Source organism: Petaurus breviceps, unplaced genomic scaffold (assembly GCF_028583685.1).
Source record: "Petaurus breviceps papuanus isolate PSGF00001 unplaced genomic scaffold, PetGlider_PUasm1.0 37, whole genome shotgun sequence".
Taxonomy (NCBI): Eukaryota; Metazoa; Chordata; class Mammalia; order Diprotodontia; family Petauridae; genus Petaurus; species Petaurus breviceps.
This window is the reverse complement of record NW_027186296.1, coordinates 107955214-107974624: the sequence shown is the minus strand read 5'-3', so window position 1 is coordinate 107974624 and position 19411 is coordinate 107955214. Positions and strand designations below refer to the sequence as shown.

At 38.5% G+C, this 19411-nt stretch overlaps 1 protein-coding gene across 4 annotated transcripts in view; it reads right to left on the bottom strand.

Annotated features, from left to right (window-relative positions):
* Positions 1–617: 617 nt before the first annotated feature.
* CEP55 (centrosomal protein 55) overlaps positions 618–19411 on the bottom strand; it is a 41259-nt gene continuing 22465 nt past the window's right edge. Inside the window, exons 5-9 of one of the 4 annotated variants that reach the window (XM_069099256.1) lie at positions 10552–10702; positions 6131–6510; positions 5169–5240; positions 4029–4154; positions 618–1779 (exon numbers count right to left, since the gene is read on the bottom strand). In XM_069099256.1, the coding sequence (XP_068955357.1) occupies positions 1585–1779; positions 4029–4154; positions 5169–5240; positions 6131–6510; positions 10552–10702 (924 nt within the window). In that variant the 3' untranslated portion in view covers positions 618–1584. Of the gene's footprint in view, positions 1780–3721; positions 3833–4028; positions 4155–5168; positions 5241–6130; positions 6511–10551; positions 10703–19411 lie in introns of those variants that run through there. The other 3 variants (XM_069099257.1, XM_069099259.1, XM_069099258.1) reach the window with 3 other exon arrangements.

Below are 19411 nucleotides of genomic sequence, written 5' to 3'. Positions count from 1 at the left end.
AGACACTTGTGGCATTGCAGCCACAATACTCTCAAGTGTGACCTGAACCAGATTAAAGCATAATTGGGAAATATTTAACAAAATAAATTAAAATATAACAGAACATAGATAATGTTAATATGTGTCCCACGGGAATCCTCATGACATTTTAGTAGGCCCTGTTTCTCACTGAGTTTGACACCTACAGTTTAGATGATTTTTCATGTCCAGGTCTACCATTCTATGATTCTATAACTGTGCCACTCAATGTCCTGTATATACAGGATAAATATTTTCTTGAGTTTTAATTTCAGTAAAAATTTTGCCTCTGCCAATGAATGTGAATGCTTTCATCTGTAGGAAACAAAACTATAGAATGAGTTTATTACTAACTTAAAAAATAATGTTTCTTTTTGTCTAGTGTGCTAGAAAACTTAAGAGTCAAAGGGTTATAATCTACTCACTTCAGGCACCTGGAAAACATCTATTTTACTTCTCTGTACAACCCCTACTGTCTGAGTATTAAAATGTTTTATTTTTTGCTGTGTTTTCATTTGTAAGCCATTTCCATTTGTTTTAGTAGTAAGAAGGGTACAAATAATTTTTAGAAATCTACTTCTATATGTATATTGCACACATTAAAACTTTAAAAAATTATTTTATTTTCTCTTTTATATTATTACAAATAACAGCCCAGTGTCAAGAATTTTAGAAAACAAAAAACTTAAAAGCATATAAAAATTATTTTGAAAAGGTACCTGATATTTACATTTCCCAAATTTAAGCTATAGAATACAGAAATGCCAAGAAAAATTGAAAAATGTTTCTGGTTCAAATGAGAGCCTAGATGATTTTGGAACAATGAGTTTTAATTTTTTAGTGGGCCAATATATGCTATGGAAAGTTTGATGAAATACCTTTCCAGTAAATATGCAAGTAAACATCATGTGCTGCTGTTTATTGGTTGCTTTATGCATAGGCAATCTCTGTTTTATACTCTGAACAAGGCTGATATAGAAGCATATCAACAAACAGCAAAAACATGTCATTTCAGACTTTTCCAATACTATGCTATAATATCAAGTAAAAATAATGAAAAATACTACTGCATTTTTTAAAGGACATGCAAACCAGTGTTTGCAAACCAATATTCTAGGTTAATAAGTGCTTGGACCAAAAAGAGAAAACATTCTTCTATAATTGTTACTGATTTTCTACAAAAGTTCTTGCCAGTGTTTATTTTAAATATTGCACCACTGAACATAAAATATTTGGTGTGTGAACACTAAAAATAATTTGAGCTTTCTATGCATTTCTATTTCCCAAAAGAATATTTCATGGTACAAAATGTCAGTAGTCTCTATATACATATTCAATAAAATCTATTTAACATGCCTAGATGATGCATGAACCCTGGAAAATATCATTGCAATGGAAAATACAAAGTAGCCAGATAAGTATAACGATCAACTCCTTTGGTTGGAATCTGAAAGGCAGGCAGGCAGCGTCTTCTAGAGTTTTAAATAAAATGTGAATCCAAAATGTCCATAAGCTAATGAAGATTCAGTATTGGATCTTTCATGCATAAATACAAGTATTACCTTGCTAGTTTTCGCAGAAATCAATATGAGCTAATAATTCTCTGTGCTGACTCGTTGGGTACTGTGCTTTACATTTAGGACACTCTAAGAAGCTCTCATCCAACAGATTAGAGCGCTTTGGCGAATCAGTTTTTAACTTCTCATGTTCTCCTGAGAAAAGGTCAGACCGCTCTATGTGAACATACTCCTGGACTTGTTTCTGAAAAAGAGATTTTCATCTGAAATTACAGTGCATAAAGATACAATGGTAGGTGGGCTCAAAGCTGTCACGACACACCTTTATTCTTGTAGATGGACTTTCTTGTGAACTCTATCCCTTCCACTTCACAGCCCCATAGTGAAGATTCCCTGGTAGCAGGGGATACCAATCACCCAATAAGGACTGGTACTGGATATCATTTTCATTTTAATTAAAATTCTTAGCCAGAAAAAATCTCTCCCTCCACTCCCCTCTAGGGTCTGTAGACCAATATTAATTTTAAAAGTTAATTAGTTTGAGAGAAGAGGAGGAACAAATCCAGCAAAAGAACACAGAATGAAAATCAATGGGAATGTTTATAAGAGAAGGTTACATTGAGTGTGCACAGAGTACTTGTAAAACTAAAACCCTGTCCTTTATCATTTCCTTTGAGGACTTTAGAGGACTCTAATAAGCCTAAAACCTCTAAACCAATGTTTAAGACACTCTGTGAAGATGGTGTATGGGACAGATGCAAAAGGAAGTATGGAGGATGACTGGCAGATGACCTGAGACATTCCTGAATTTTAAAAAGCACCTGGTCAAGTACAGGAAAACAATCTATTTCATTTTAAAAATAAAATGTTAAAATCAGTGCTGTACTAGATATTAGGGATAGAGGGGGAGAGCACTGAGAGTGGGAAAGGCAGAAAGACTAGGTGCTCTTGCAAGATCTTATGATTCTGCAAGACTCAGAGTCTATATTTTGCTTGTAGAAAATTTACAAGGTTACAACTAGGGAAAAACCAAAGTGCTTTTAGTGATCTAGATTATGATTCTCCATTTCCTACTGACCAACAAAGTGCATAAATGGGAGCACCAAAACAATCTGTCATGGCTGTGGGCTGTAGACTTCATATTATGAAGATACCACAAATTATCTCATTCAAACAAAGTTAAGACTATCTAGATTCAATTTTTTTTCAGTTCTTACCATCTAGGACAATGTTCTGTACATGCTAGGTACTTGACAAAATGTGTGCTGAGCAAATGAAATCAATACCCCGGCTCCACCACCTACTAACTGATTTTGCGCAAACAATTATCCCTCCCTGGGGAGGATATAAGATTTGGACATAGAATGCTTTGCTATTTTATCCAATCTCCTCATTTTAGAACTGAGCAAACTAAGCTTTAAAGAGGCGAGTGACTTGCCCAAGGTCAAAAACCTGATCAATGGAAAGGTGGGATTTAAGCCCAGGTTTCTCTGACTTCAAGTTCAACACTTAATACTTCTGACTCTAAAATTCTATGAACCTAGAATCACAAAACCTCTTCAATAAAAAGTCAACTCTGCTATAGCTCTTGTTTTGAAAATGTGAATCTGGGGCAGCTAGGTGGCCCAGTGAGTTGAGCACTGTCCCTGGAGTCAGAAGGACCTCATTTCAAATTTGGCCTTAGACACCTAACACTCACTAGCTGTGTGACCTTGGGCAAATCACTTAACCCCGATTGCCCTGCCTTCCCTCCTCAAAAAAAAAAAAAAAAAAGAAAAAATGTGAATCTGTTCCCAAGTGACTAATATACTGGGGAACAATTTGAGCGTAAAGTAAATTTTGAGTTTACTCATGCTTGGTTTCATCATAGAGAAACAGCAAGAATGCAGAAAACTGCACTAAAACTGCACAATAACTCTCAAACTGCAACTCCTTTGACTCCCATTTCTATAAGCAAACTTTAGGTCTTTTTCAAGGTAAACTGCTATACAAGTTCCAAAAGTCTATAAGGTGGTTGTTTGGAACTTGCAAAACATTTCCCCACAAGGACACGTGATAAATCTAGTCCATAAAAACCTGCTGAACCCACAAGGCAGCTGAGATATCATAGTAACAGTGCTCTTTCAACTACAGCTAACCATCATATCAATGTTCCAATAGGAAAATACATTCTGAGTTTCTCACAGGAAGCCTGAAATCTCTCACCTAATGAAGAGTTTTCCCAGGACAAGCATCTGGAAAGGGCCTCTGTCATGTGTAAAGCCTCTGGTCCTGAATGCTGGCAATCTGTTCACTTTCTATATGAGAAGAAGGCATTTCTCTAGACTAACATGTCCTAAGCTGTAGAACAAAAGGTAGCTGTGTGCCCAGAAGTGTGGGCTCGTGCTCTCAGCTGCACGGATTCATCCGTCCCTGCCCCTCACCCAGCACATACACAAATACACCCCAACAGCGAGAGATTACAGATCAAAATGAACCATGTTCAAGACTCACCACAGGCTCCAAACGTTTAATTTGCTCCCTTGCTCTTCTTAGCTCCTTAAGAACTCTATGCAATTGATGCTGCATGTTCTGACGATCAAATTTTTCATTTTCAAAATCTATGGTACAAGCTTGGATCTGGTAAACCCCAAAGACAATTACAGTTACAAATATTATTTAAGTAATAATTACATTGTAGTTTTCCTTGCTGTGTATCCACATGATTGATAAATAATAAGTATTTATTATTTATAAATAGTAAAAAAAAATCAGTTTAGTTCAGAGGAATCTCTGAAATTCAAATTCAATTAGTGAAGGCTATGGAAAATCCAAGGAGGAAGATGACTGACTGCTTGAGGTAGGGAGAGGACAGAAAAATACTTCCACTCTTTCCTAGTGGGCTTAATTCTGTTCCTCTACTTCAAAACTAGGTACAAACTGTCCCAAAGTGATTCTCTCCCTAGCTGCTCTTTTAAAAAATTTTCTTTATTTAGGTCTGCAAAATAGAAGTGACCAGATAGGTCAGTTGTGCACTGTGGGTGCTATTAGGGCTTGTTATCTGAGAAAGGCTGGATGGTCAAGCCAAATCAATAAGTCTTTAAGTGTTTATTATGTGCCAGGCACTGCGCTAAGTGCTTCAAGGTTAGGCAAAATGTTTTTGGTTGGTCTTGGTGGGATTTGGTTCCTTTTTTTTTCTTCTATCTCAAACTGTGAGAGAAGGAAAACAAGAGTGTGGTTTTTCCTATAGGGTTATCTCTGATTTGGCATTAGTAAGGAATTGATCGCTGGGAATATGTGCCCCACTAGACACTTTAAAAATTCGTAGAAACCTTTGCTTCTATTTGCCATTCCAAGGCAGCTCCATTAGGGAAATTTCCCAAGATGGGAATTGAAGAAGCAGATGGAGCAGAAATCCCCATCTACTCCTATGGGTCACTGCTTAACAGAATCTACCAAAGGACATCTCTTTTCAACAGGTATCTGGGCCCTCTCTCAAGCAAGCCTCAGAGGTATATAATTGGGATGGTCTACTTAAAAATTCAAAAAATTTCTCATGTATTTTGTAATAGCTGTCCACATGATATTGTAAAGATAAGAAAACCTTTAATTTTCAGTGATGGATTCATGTTAAAAAGAATCTGCAAGGAATACCTGTTGTTCCAATAAAGCCACCCTTGTGTGTTCTTCCTGTTGCTTTAGCAGAGATGTGGAGAGAAACTGGACCTACCGCAGAGAGAGAAGAGCTACATCATAACAACATAATCTGTCATCAGCTCCAGGGGTTGGTGTCTGAATTCATGCTCTAGCCAAAGGGCACTCACCAGCTTGTCTCTGGAGAGTCATGTGGATACAGCCAAAGGAAGCAGCTCTTCTAATTTGCTATTCTGACTATCATTGGGGCATGAGGACAGGGACAGGACATAAGGAGGACTGAGGAGGGGATGAGTTACAGAATAGGAAACTGATGAACAGCTTCTTGAATTCTGTAGCAGCCACCAATACTACTTACCACCAACAGGAGGCTGCATTTTCAAGGGGAAAGATTTAGGCTAAATACAGAAATGACCTGAGTTCAAATCCTATCCCTGATGCTCTTGACCTGGGTGACCTTGGGCAAGTCCTTTAACTTTCCTGGGTTTTCCTTTCCTCATCTATAAAATGTGGACCTGATGGCCCCTGGGGCCCCTTTCAGCTTCTCTCCCTCTCCTCCTTTCTTTTGCTAGAGGGCCTAACCTTTGCCAATCCTTCCTGAAGTGTGTGACTGGGAAAAGTAGGGGAGGATAGCCTCCCTTGCCCATAATTACAGAGATCTTTCAAACACCACTACTCATCCCCAAACAGAAAGAACTAGTTGTGTTAAGACCCTGAAGAGCTACTCACCTTCCCATTTATTTCTTCTGAAGATTTTTTAAAAGGCTGTTTTGTAATTTTAGCGAATCTCTACTGCAAGTAAGATAACACTGAGACGCATACACCACTCACAAACACCAAAGCAAAGCCACCTTACTACTAAGTAATCTAATATAGTCTAGAAATAATAAAGCCGGACAAATGCTAGTCAGATACAAACAGATCTAACTGGTAGCATGCTAAGAAAACTGTAGGGGGCTCACCTGAGATAACAGATCTTCAGACCTTTTTTTTTCTTCTTCAAGTTTCTCTCTGACAATTTCATTCTCTTTCTTTAGCTTCTGTATTTTCTCTGTTTTGTATCTGTTATCTTCCATATGTTGTACATCAGCCTCTCTTAGAGAAGACAACAGGTTATTTAAATCTAAATTTTCTTTCTGGGTTTCTTCATATTTCCTTCGGCATTCATTAAGTTCAAAACTCAGATGGGCTACAGTTTGTCGTTCAGCCTCCAGGTTCTTTTCGACATTCACCAACAAGAGATGGTTGTGGTATTTTTGCTTCTCTTCTTGAAGATAGTCTAGTACAAGGGACAGTAAGGAATACCTCATTTTGGCCAAGAAATTTGGTCCCCAAATGTTGTCTGGAAAGCAAATCGCTATAAATCACATTTCCCCACTGATTTCTGTTATAACTGTGGAGCTTATTTCCCTAAGTTCTCAGAACCTATATGGAATTAAAATCACACTTGAAAAGACAGAAAACTTTTATTTAAAATATTATGTTTTCTTAGGATTAGATCTAAGTATGACAGGGCCACATTATTTAAAGAGAGAATTTCCCTTTAGATACTCTCTGTACTGCTATCTCCATCTTAAGTAATTTCATTCGAAATAAGAGAATTGTAAAATAAGCTTGTGGTCAACAGTTTTCTGTGCCAATTTGAATAAGATTAGTGCTTTATTTAAGTAAGAGCTTTCTGCCTTTTTGGGGCTATTAACATTTTGAAGAGTATTTTGATTTATTAAGATTTATTTTTTCTAAGTTATTTATTTATAGTTAATTTTACCAGGAATTTCTGTATCCTAAATTTCTTGCGAGGATATGTGAATGACCAAAGAAAACTTAAAAGACCCATTTACATACTTCACTACTTCTGTTAGGAGCAGATTTCCTTGAATTCACAGACTTTCAGATTTGGAAGGGACCTCAAAGGTCTTCTATTTCCAATCTGCATCTGGTAATGAGTCCCCTTTATAATGTATCCAGTAAACAGTCATCTCAGAGGGCACTTAGGTGGCACAGTGGACAGAGTGCCAGGCCTGCAGTCAGGAAGATTCCTTTTCCTGAGTTCAAATCTGGTCTCAGACTAGCTATGACCCTGGGCAAATGTTTGCCTTGGTTACCTCAAATGAGCTAGAGAAGTAAATGGCAAACCACTACAGTATCTTTGCTAAGAAAACTTCAAATGGATTCATTAAGAGTTGAACATGACTGAAAAAAACACAACAACAAAATAGTAGTCTAGCCTTTGCTTTAAGAACTCTATTAAGAAGTAACCAATTTGGTACTTTTTACAACAAATGTTCTAAGTCTTAATTATAGAAAATAATATGTCATATTTTATATAGTGATTTAAGGTTTACAAAGTGTTTTCTCACAAATCCTCTGCAAAATACATAGTGTAGGTTTTATTCTTCCTGTTTTATAGATAATGACAATGAAGCTCAGAGAAATGAATGACTTTTCCATGTCTCCATAGCAAGATCAGGGATAGAACCCTACACTAGATGGCTGAGGTCCTTTCTGGTTCTTGAATCCTATGATTTTATGGGGAAGTCTATGGAAAAATTACTATTATGATAGTTTCTTTGAAAATTCATATGCAAAAATAGAAAATGTAGGGGGGTAAAATCTGAGAAGGCCAGAAGAAATAAAATTTAACATGGGAGTTTCCTGTTAGCCTAAGTCTAACTGCTCCAACTCTAACTAGTGAGGAAAAGTAATGTTTTGTTTTGTTTTTTTGTAAAGATAAGAAGTCCAAGTCAAGGTCAATAAACTTACTGGAAGTGAAAGGCAGAGAGAGATAAGACTAGAATATTAGATCATCCCTCAAGGCCCCTGTGACTCTGCAGGAGTGAAGAGCTAGGTTGTGGTTAGGGAAAATGTACATGTTTACAAAGAGCAAAAACCAAGTTTTTTAATGATCTAGATTAGATGATTTCCCATTCTCTCTTTGTAGGGCTACCAAAATGCATAAATGAGCATACTAAAACAAACTATAGTTTCATGTCTCTGCCATACCTGCTATCTGGAGGCTTCATATTCCAAAAGCACAAACAATTCAGCATTCAAAAATGGTTCTGACATGTATAACATACACTAAATTGCCTACCATTTTAGGAAGAGGGGAGGGGAGGGAAGGAGAAAAATTTGGAACTCATAATCTTGTAAAAATGAATGCAAAAAATTGTCTTGACATTTAACTGGGAAAAGGGAATACTATTAAAAATAGTATTGCCATATTTTTGGTGATGGCAAGGTATATTTCCATTCAAAAGGCATTAGTTCCCAAATGCACAGTTCATCTGGCATGACTATCAATTTTTATGGTTCTCATTTTAATGGAATACAAGAAAACACTTACATTTAGATTGCATCTATAATCTTTTTACAAAACTCTTTCAATCCTATCAACTTTGTTTCAAATCCAGATTTGGAACAGAAACTATATAATGTACAAATACCAAAGCTCTCCTCAATTAATGACCAAATGCTCCTGTCTGGTTTGAATGTTGAGTGGGGGCTGCAGAACAACAACTTAATGACTTGATCTACTTTGTGCATCTAACTTGAAATAGCCTTGTTAGTGGAAGGTTTTAGTGCATAATTCTTGCCAAGGTCCACCAGGCCAGCGCCATACACGGTGTAAAGCACCCTTGCACATCTTCTATTTAATATGCTTAGGATAGCTCTTGCCTCATCTTTATGAAGCTTTCTGAAGTTACCGTACAAACCATACTGGCAGCTGATAGTGTGGGTATTTATGGTGCTCCCCTCTGGTAGCTCCAAAGGTAGAAGTGTGGTGTAGTGGATAAGTGCTAGACTAAGAGTCAGAAGACCCAAGTTTGAATCTTATCTGACGTTTATTTGGTAATCGTGGGCCTCAGTTTCCTCATTTGTAAAATGAGGGGATTGGCTTTGCTGACCTCCAAGGTCCCTGTCAGCTCTAATTTTACCTTCTCAGAATCAGATCCTCAAGGGCTGACTTTAATTTTTCTTTCTATGCCCATAGCTCAGCACAATGCCCAGCATACAGTGAGAGCTTAATCCATGTGCACTGAATCTGGGGCATGAAGGGGAGGAAGGCTGTTTCTCTTCACTGCATCCTCTCTCATTACCACAACCTCAGCTCTCTCCCTTACATGATGTGAGATGTGGGAATGGGCAAAGGAAGGTCATTTTGACTCTCTTCTTCCAGTGTAGTTCAGCTCTCTCTTAGCCCAAGCTGCTGAGCTGGAAGCAAGAATTAGTCATTATTCCATTTCCTTTTATCTTGCCAGCTTCCTGTCAGGAGCTGACACATCAGGGTTACGTGGTCTCTTCTTACACCCTGTATCACATAGGGCAACTGTTTGCAAAAGGAGAGAGGACTATGTCACCCGAGCTGAGTATGGCCATTGTGTCATCTCAGTTCTCAACCCCTGGAGCACCTGTCAGCATTCGTTCGACACTCAGAACATCTGAGCACCTGAGTATTCTTTGGCAGAGGAGGAAGGGTCCCTCCCTAGGCTATCTCCTGGATTACAGGTCTAGGGATCTTCATATGGGCTCATAATGGCAACTTGCTTTTCCCAATTCTTCACTTCCAATTGTAGTAAGATAATCTAAAATTCCTGAGCAGCCAAAATTACTTCTTTAATACTAAGTCAAATCAGTAATGACCTTTGGACACACACACACACACACACACACACACAATGCCCCTGAGGACAAGGTCTCAGGCCTCAAGAGATGAGAGAAACAACAATAACCCTTAATATTTATAAGTAAAAGCAAATGATTATCTGGTCAAAGTATCACTTCCTCCCTCAATTATCGCACCACTAAGCTTAGCCTCCCACAAAAAAAAAAAAACAAAAACCCAACACTCAGTACATGTAAGTGGGGAATCAGAGAAAGTTTCCAAAAGGGAATTCTGAAGGAATAAAGAATCAAGGATTGGTTAGAAAGACTGGAAGAATGCTGAGAGGCAATGTGGTATTGGGAGGAGAGTGATAGACTTGGCCTCAGAAAAGCCTAGGTTCAAATCCTGCCTCTGACACTAGCCATGTGACCACGGGAAAGCTGATTAACCTTTCTCTGAGTCTCAGTTTCCATGTCTCCAGAGGAATCACTCTGTATTGTGTACTTCACAGGGTTGTTCTCTGTGTAAATACAGCGAGCACTTTGCAAACATGCCAGCTATTGTTAATCCAAAATCGTAGAGACTAAACCTTTGCTCCATGTCTTTGTTTTGAGTTAATATTTAGGAAATTCAAAGGATTAGGATGAGCTGCAATGACTGATGTGGGGGTTGGTCAATTGTCCCTCGTTGCTTAGTCTTAACACACAATGATACGTGCTATTTGACAAATGATTCTGGAGAACTTATTCTAAAGGATATTTTTCATGTCGGCCTGACCTTCTGAGTCACTCCGTTTCGATTGCTGTTGCCGTGAATGAGCAGCTGCTTTCGACTGCTGTTCCAAATCAAAGATTTTTGTCCTAAGTCCCCTCACATAGGCCTCTCGCTGCTGATCATATATGAGCCACTGCTGATTCTTCTCCAGAGCCTTTGAGTGAAGATGAAAAACAAAACAAACAAATGAAATGGAAAAAGTAAAATCACCCAGATAGTATTTTCAAAAACCAGAAGAAAGTCTGTGGCACAGAAGAGAACTTAATTAGATCAAGTAAGAAAACCTGTTTAAAGTACTCTGCAAACCTCCTAAGTGCTTGTTCCCCCAACTACTCTGCCTCCTCTTTGACCCATGTGGCATGGAGGTGATTTCTAAAGATATTCAGCTTCAGAATAGAAAACCACATCTATGTAGGCACATTTCCATATGTCAGTGGTTGCTATAGTTAAATGTGCCGAACTGTGTATGTCAAAAACTTTGACTAATTTTGGTTTATACCATAGACCTTGAGTTTGCATAAGTAACTGAAATGTATTGGTTCATTGTAAAGACTAGTAAGTGTGAAGGCTATGTGGTCAAATGGGAAGGGAGACAGAGTATTTCCACAAAAAAGATGGATTATGATACATTTCTGTCTACATTGTTCAAGTCCAAGGTCAACAACACCATAACTCAAAAATACTAGAAAATTCACTATATGTAAGGGCCTTTTGGGAAAGTTTTAACAAATAATTACATTTTGCTTTGCTAATATTAAATACAATTGCATTTACTGAGGAAACACCAAGTGACTGCTAGGGAAGGTGGCTCAAAAATGTGTTAGGTAATTTGAAGAAGAGAGACCAGAAATAAAAATTTACCAGGGAAAATTGCATAAATTACTACAATTGAATAAACCATGTGTAGGTAAAAAAGGGGCTGACTGTATTATGATAATCTGAGGCATACATTAGTATTATAATTCCCTTAGTGACAATTTACTGATTAAAAACCAATAATTCTCTTCTACTATAGTAGAGAAGGCGCTGGTAACACTATCCTACAAAATCATTAAGATCTGGCACTTGGCCCTCCAGAAAACCCTATGAAGTGGGGAGTGACTTATCATGGTCAGGTTCAAAGTATGTCACAGAGCCCATACAGGACCATCTGGGTTCACCTTGTGAGGGGAGAGGGAAAGTGATTTCCCATTGAAGCTTTCTGTCTCTGGGTCCAGGTGCTCTCCCTGGCAGTGTTATCAGTATTAAATGAACAATAAGCAGAGCCTAGCAGATGTTATATCTGATCTGCACTGTTTTTAGTTCCTTTCATGGGGAGAGGTGGGGTGGAAGGTCAGGGTGAAGAAAATGCTGGGTGTGGGAAGAGAAGACACCTCAGTGGACTTGGAGCTTGAAGATGTCTGAAATTAGTGTGAATCCAAATGGGTACATAACACCCTGTGATTCACAGTCATTGTTGAAAAAACCCCATTATTCATTATCCCTGCCCACATTCTCATCTCTGTGTGGTCTGGCTTCACCCTGGCCCCTGATGCTAGCCTTTTCTGTCTTTCCCTTCCCTTTGTAAATCTGGATGGGTTGTTTAAAAACTCTCCTTTATACTGGGAAAGAATTTTTACAACCAGTCTCTCTGATAAAGGCCTCATTTCTAAAATATATAGAAAATGGAATCAAATTCATAAGAACACAAGTCATTCTCCAACTGACAAATGGTCAAAAGATATGAAAAGGTAGTTTTCAGATGAAGAAATTAAAGCTATCTATAGTCATTTTTAAAAAAGGCTGCAAATAAAACAACAACAACTCTGAGGTACCACATCGTGCCTATCAGATTGGCTAACATGACAAAACAGGAAAATGATAAATGCTGGAGAAGATAGGTGAAAATTCGAACACTAATGCATTGTTGGTGGAGTTGTGAACTGATCCAACCATTCTGAAGAGCAATTTGGAACTATGCCCAGAGGGCTATAAAAATGTGCATACCCTTTGACCCAGGAATACCACTTTTAGGGATGTTTCCCAAAGAGATCATACAAATGGAAAAGGGACCCACACGGACAAAAATATTTATAATAGCAGCTCTTTTTTTGTGGCAAAGAATTGGAAATTGAGAGGATGCTCATCATTTGGAGAATGGCTGAACAAGTTGTGGTATATGAATGTAATGGAATACCAATGTGCTACAAGAAATGATGAACAGGCAGACTTCAGAAAAACCTAGAAAGATGTATATGAACTGATGCTGAATAAAGTGACCAGAAACAGGAGAACACTGTACCCAGTAACAGCCACATGGGACTCATGATGGAAAATGGTATCCACATCCAGAAAAAGAACTATGGAGTCTGAATGTAGATAGAAGTATACTATTTGCTCTATCTCTTTTTTTGTTGTTTTTTTATTCTTTCTTGTGGTTTCTCCTATTGGTTCTAATTCTTCTTTACATATTATACATATTGTCCAAATGGGCACACGATTTAATATAAAGGCTGATACTATAAACAAATTAGGGGAGCAAGGAATAGTTTGTCAAATTTATGGAGAATAGAGGAATTTATGACCAAGCAAGAGATAGAGAACATTATGAAATGCAAAATAGATAATTTTGATTACATTAAATTGAAAAGGTTTTACACAAACAAAGCCAACGAAACCAAGATTAGGAGGGAAGCAGAAAAGCAAGAAAAATTTTTACAACTAGTATCTCTGATAAAGGCCTCATTTCTAAAATATACAGAGAACTGAGTCAAATTTTGATAAATGTTCAGAGGATATGAACAGGCAATTTTCAGAGGAAGAAATTAAAGCTATCTATAGTCATATAAAAAAATGGTCTTAACTCAGTACTGATTAGGGAGATGCAACATTGGCTAACATGACAAAACAGGAAAATGATAAATGTTGGAGAAGATGTAGGAAAGTTGGAACACTAATTCATCACTGGTGGAGCTGTGAGTTGATCCAACTATTCTGGAGAGCAATTTGGAACTATGCCCAAAGGGCTATAAAATGTGCATATCCTTTGACCCAGCAATACCACTTCTAGGGCTGTATCCCAAAGAGATCATAAAAATGAGAAAAGGACCCATGTGTACAAAAATATTTATAGCAGCTCTTTTTGTGGTGGCCAAGAACTGGAAATTGAGGGGATGCCCATCAACTGGGGAATGGCTGAACAAGTTGTGGTATATGAATGTAGTGGAATACTATTATGCTATAAGAAATGATGAGCAGGCTGACTTCAGAAAAACCTGGAAAGACTTCTATGAACTGATGTTGAGTGAAATGAGCAGAACCAGGAGAACATTGTAGACAGTAACAGCCACATTCTGTGATGACTGATTTTGACAGACTTAGCCCTTCTCAGAAATGCAAGGACCTAGAACAATTCCAAAGGTCTCAAGATGGAAAATGTCATCCACATCTAGAGAAGGAACTATGGAGTAGGAATGCAGAGCAAAGCAGACTATTTTCTTTTTTGTTTTGGTTTATTTTTTTCTTTCTCATGCTTTCTCCCATTTGTTATAATTCTTCTATGCAACATGACTAATGCGAAATATGTTTAATAGGAATGTATTTGTAGAGCCAATATCAGATTGCATGCTGTCTAAGGGAGGAAGGGGGAGAACTTATGGAAGTGAATGTTGAAAACGAAAAACAAGTAAACAATAAAAATGCATATTTACATAGCCATCTTGGGGTAGGGGTAGGGGAGAGATGGGGAGAAAATTTTCAACTCATAATGTTATGGAAGCAAATGTTGAAAACTAAAAATAAAAAAATTCTCAATTATCTCATACATCCTCTCATGTTCCTTCCAGCTTGTGGTCCTCATGAAGCAGTTTTTTTGTGTGTTTATTTTATTTTTCTGGAAGACGCTGAATTCTTTTTTCCTGCCTGTTCCTCCATACTCAAAGTCTTCTGGTCGTTTGTAGCCATGTTTTAACTGGAACCCAGCTTCCCAAACACAGCCAGTTTCAACTGTGCTTCACACTGAACCCTGGTCATCTTCTTGCCACTTGCCTTCCTGTCTCCCTCCCATTTTCCACCGCTAGTTGTTGTTGCTTAGTGGTTTCAGTCTTGTCTGACTCTCCATGGTTCCATATGGGGTCTTCTTGGCAAGGATACTGGAGGGGTTGGCCATCTCCTTCTCCAGATAATTTTACAGATGAGGAAACTGAGGCAAACAGGGTTAAGCGACTTGCCAGGGTTACACAGCTAGTAAGTGTCTTGAGGCTGGATTTGAACTCAGATCATCCTGACTCCAGGCCAAGGGTTCTATCCACTGTGTCACCTAGCTGTCCTCTACCTCTAGAATCACAGTCAAATCACTACTATCATTGCTCAAGGAAGCAACATGGTATAAGGGAGAATAGTCCTGGAAATGAAGTCAGAAATCGGGTTCAAATCCTGCCCCTCTCTCTCACTACCTATGTGACCCCAGACAAGCCACTTGAACTCTCTGGGTCTCAGGTTCCTGACTTGCAAAATTAGGGTGTTGAGATAGCCTCCAAGGTCCCTCCAGCTCTATATAAATAATTCTATGATCTATTAGAAAGTATTTCAATCACCTCCTCTATGGCTCTACTTATCATCCCTGCGATTTTCCAAATCAAAAATGCCCCTCCTTGACCACTACTCCCCATGTGCGTTATCTTCCCTTTTCAGACTGTAAGCTTACTGAGGAATATCTCACTGTATCCCCAGTGCTTAGAATAATGTGTGGGACATGGTAAGTGCCCTTTCTTTATTATTATTATTATTTTGCTTTTTTGGAGGGCAATTGGGATTAAATGACTTGCCCAGGGTCACACAGCTAGTTTTTGTGTTAAGTGTCTAAGGCCAGATCTGAACCCAGGTCCTCCTGACTCCAGGGCCAGTGCTCTAATCACTGCACCACCTAGCTGCTCCAAGGTAAGTGCCCTTTCAGTCAGTCAGCTCACTCCATTCTTCCACAACAAAATGGCCAGAAATTCACTGCCTCTTTTTCACCTCAGAATCTGGCTCCCACATCTACCACTCTGCTGGAACTATTCTCTCAAAGGCTGCCAGGGAGATAAATTCTGTGGTCTTGGTCCTCATCCTCCTTGATCTTAATGCAATTCTTGACACTGTTGATTCCTTTCTTTTTCTGGATACTCATTCTCCTCTCTGGGCTTCCAGACAGGTTAACCTGGTTAACCTCCTACCAATGTGAATGATCCTTTATGGTCCCTTGTCCTAGTTCCTCAGCCATCTGCCCCCATCTAAGAGTGTTTTCCAAGGCTCTGTCCTGGACCCTCTTCTCTTTCTACTCACTTTCCCTTGGTGATCTCATCCGCTCCCAAGGGTTCATAATGATCTCTAAAACAGATGACTCCCACATCTATTTATCCATTACTAATCTCTCCCTTGATCTCGAGTCTTGCATCTTCAACTACTTACTAGACCTTTCCCCTTTGTTGTTCCACTAGCATTTCAATCTCAACATGCCTAAAACCAAATTTATCTTATTTCCCTCTAAAGCAACTCTCAAAACTTTGCTATTTCTTTTGTTAGTACTACTGTGTTTCCCCGATAATAAGACCTATCCCGAAAATAAGCCCTCCCCTTACTGTGTAAGATTCCTCTAAAATAAGCCCTCCCCCGAAAATAAGCCCTATTGAGATTGCTACTGTAGTGAAGGTGATCCCCTGCGCTACACGCTACATTACGGTACCCTCTGTATGCACCGTCCCCCCTCCCCCCCATGAAACGCACACCGTGCTCCGAGCTGCATCCAATCAGAGCTGCAGCAGTGAGCGCGTCATCCTGTTCTTCCCCAGTGATTTGCTTATTGAATAAAGGTACATTTTTTTGTTCACATTTACCTGTTTATTAAAATTGCTGTCAATGTTCATTAAAATAAGCCCTCTGGTGTTTTTCTGTCCAAAATTAATAAGACAGTGTCTTATTATCGGGGAAACACGGTACCATCTCCTTGGGAATTAGAAACCTTGAGGTCATCTTTGCTTCGTCACTCTCACTTCCCCACTTATCCAACCAGTTTCTAAAAATCCATCCATTTTGTCTCCATAGTATCTCTTGCGACTATTCCCTGCTCTTTACTCATGGCAACCTGATTCTTCACCTGCCCTCTTGCTTTGCTACTGAGAAGTGTCTCTCTTCATTGCCAAGTCAATGATCTTTATATCAACTGTGATCTTTGTATTTACATTTTCAATCTTTCTCTCTCTACTAACATTTTCCCCTCCCTCTATCTGCAAACATGTTAAAATCCTCCAAACCTAAAATACTTCTCCCCTCTGCTTTCCCCTCAAGTTATTATTCCACGTCTCTCCCCATCACCACCAAACTTCTAGGAGAGTAGTCTGTACTCACTGGATCCACATGCTTGCTATCCCTTGACAATCTGGTTTCTACCCTGACCTGTTTTATTGAAACTACTCTTATGTTACCAATAATCTTTTTATTACTAAATCCAATGGCCTTTTCTCTGTCTTCATAGTTAGCACCTCTGTGATGTCTGACACTGTGACTACCTCTCTCTTTGAGATGGTTCTCCTTCCTTCACATCTGTGATAGTGCATTCTCCTGGTTCTGCTACTTTGCCTGTCTCCTTTGATGACTATTCTTCCTTCTCCCATGCTCTAAATATAGTCATTTAGCGATCATATGGCACAGTGGCTAGAATGACTTAGAGTCAGACCCACCTAAGTTCAAACCCCACTTTTAGATATTTACTAGTTTTATGTTCAAAGTCAAATCACTTAATTTCTCTGAAATTCAATTTCCCTATCTGTAAAATGGGGAAAATCACATTTGCCCTATCTACCTAATGGCTGTTGTAAGGAATAAGCTTTGCACAATTTAAAAGTACTTTGGAAAGGTGAATTGTTATTATTCCCAAAGTTCTGACCTCAGTCCTTTCCCCTCTATATACTTTATCTCTTGGTAATATAATCTTCTCATGGCATCTATGGTAGCTCTATGTAGCTACCAAATCTCTTTTTCTGACGTCTTAACCAAAGTTCCAGTCCTCTGTTTCCCCTTTCTGAAACCTCATATTCAATATGTCCAAAACTGATCTCTCCTTCCAAACCCATTCCTCCTTCTGACTTCTCTATTTCTGTTACTGGCATCATTATTTATCCAGTTCAGCGTGGGTGTTAGTGACTCCTTCCTTTCCCTAATTCCCTACATCTAATCAATTGCTAAGACTTACAGACTAGGAGAGGACAATGAGAAGGGGAAAGGAGGAGGCAGATTTGAGTCACTGCTGAAGTTGAATCATTAGATCTTAAATGGGGGAAGGGAAAAACAGGAATTGAATATGACTCAGGTTTTCAGAACCTTATAAAACATAAAGACATTTATTGTATTACATCACATGATTTATAGTCAAGCTTTAACATATACTGTTATAGAAACAGACTGTGATGAATCCAACAAAGGCATTAGTGGACTAAACAAAGAGGGATGTACAAATATGGGTGTGTGGATTTGATATTTTTTTTAAGGCTCCTGTTTGACAACAGTAATAGCTAAGAGAATCTTGTAAAATGGGACAAATGTATAAACCATCTGTAGATTGATGGGTAAGTAGATCTTGATGTCACCAATAAAAGTTTATACAAATATAAATCGCTTTTCTTATTGTTTAGAACAGTGTCATATTAAAATTTAGATCTATATTTGCTATTACTCTTAGAAACCCTACACAAGGGAAAATATGCATTGGAAATTTCCAAAGGCTCTTCTGTCAGTAGCTGGGAAAAGAATGTGCTCCTTCTAATCACCTAGTTAACTGGGTACCACACTTTGGGAAAAGGGTGGACAGACTGTAGGTTGAAGGCGGAAATGGCTGTACTACCGATAGATGAAAAATGACTGAGAGGGGGAGAACTATTTGGAAAGGTGGAGATGGCTTTGTCAGCTGGTACTAAAATATGGGAGGTTCTTATGCACACACAAATTAATTCATAATCCTCACCACACATATCATCAAGCCAGAGCAATGCGCCCTCTCCCTCCCCTTCCATATACATCTCTCAGACTGTCACTGTATTAAAATTTCTTTTATCCTTCCAGGTTGTCCTTGAAGTTTAATATGTTGGTTTAAACCTATTTTATGCTAAACTGCTTTACAATTTTCCTAGCACTTCATGTTAAATAGGGAGTCACTGGACTGCTGTTTGATAGCTTCTTTTTAATTTCCTTGTTTCATTGATCTACTCTTCTTTTTAACTAATATTATATAGTTTTGATAATTATCACTTTACAATAGTCTGAGATCTAGTAAATCTTTGTCCCTTCCAGATCTGATTTCAGTGAGATGAGAAAAAGAAAAGGATCTATAATTTTGCCCTCATAATGAGTTTCCCAATGTGGGAATTTCCTCTTTGAATATAGACCACAGATCACAACCTACCTAATAATAAATAAATCCCTAGAGTGTTAGTTATCTGTGGCACAAAGGGCTTAAGTGATCTGCCCAGTCATAGAGCTAATAAGTGTCAGAGGAAGGATTTCAATCCAGGTCTTCCTGACTCAAAGCCACTACATTATGCTGTCTGATTTCACTTCTATAAGAACATGGTGGGGGATGGGGATGGGGGCAGGGGGTGAAGAGAAGTAGAATTGAAGGTTGGTTTTCCCCACAAGATGCAGACTGGTATATTTGACTTTGGGATAGTTTTTGAGCACTAAGAAAAGGAAACGGTGATTACCAATCAGTGTAGGTTCATTGAGAACAAGTCACAACAGACTACCTCTGCATTTTCTTTTTAACAGGATTATCAGCAGAATCAAATCAGGCTTAAATTTCAGCAAAGTGTCTGACAGTCTCTCAAGAGATTCTTAAGGGCAAGATGGATAGGGA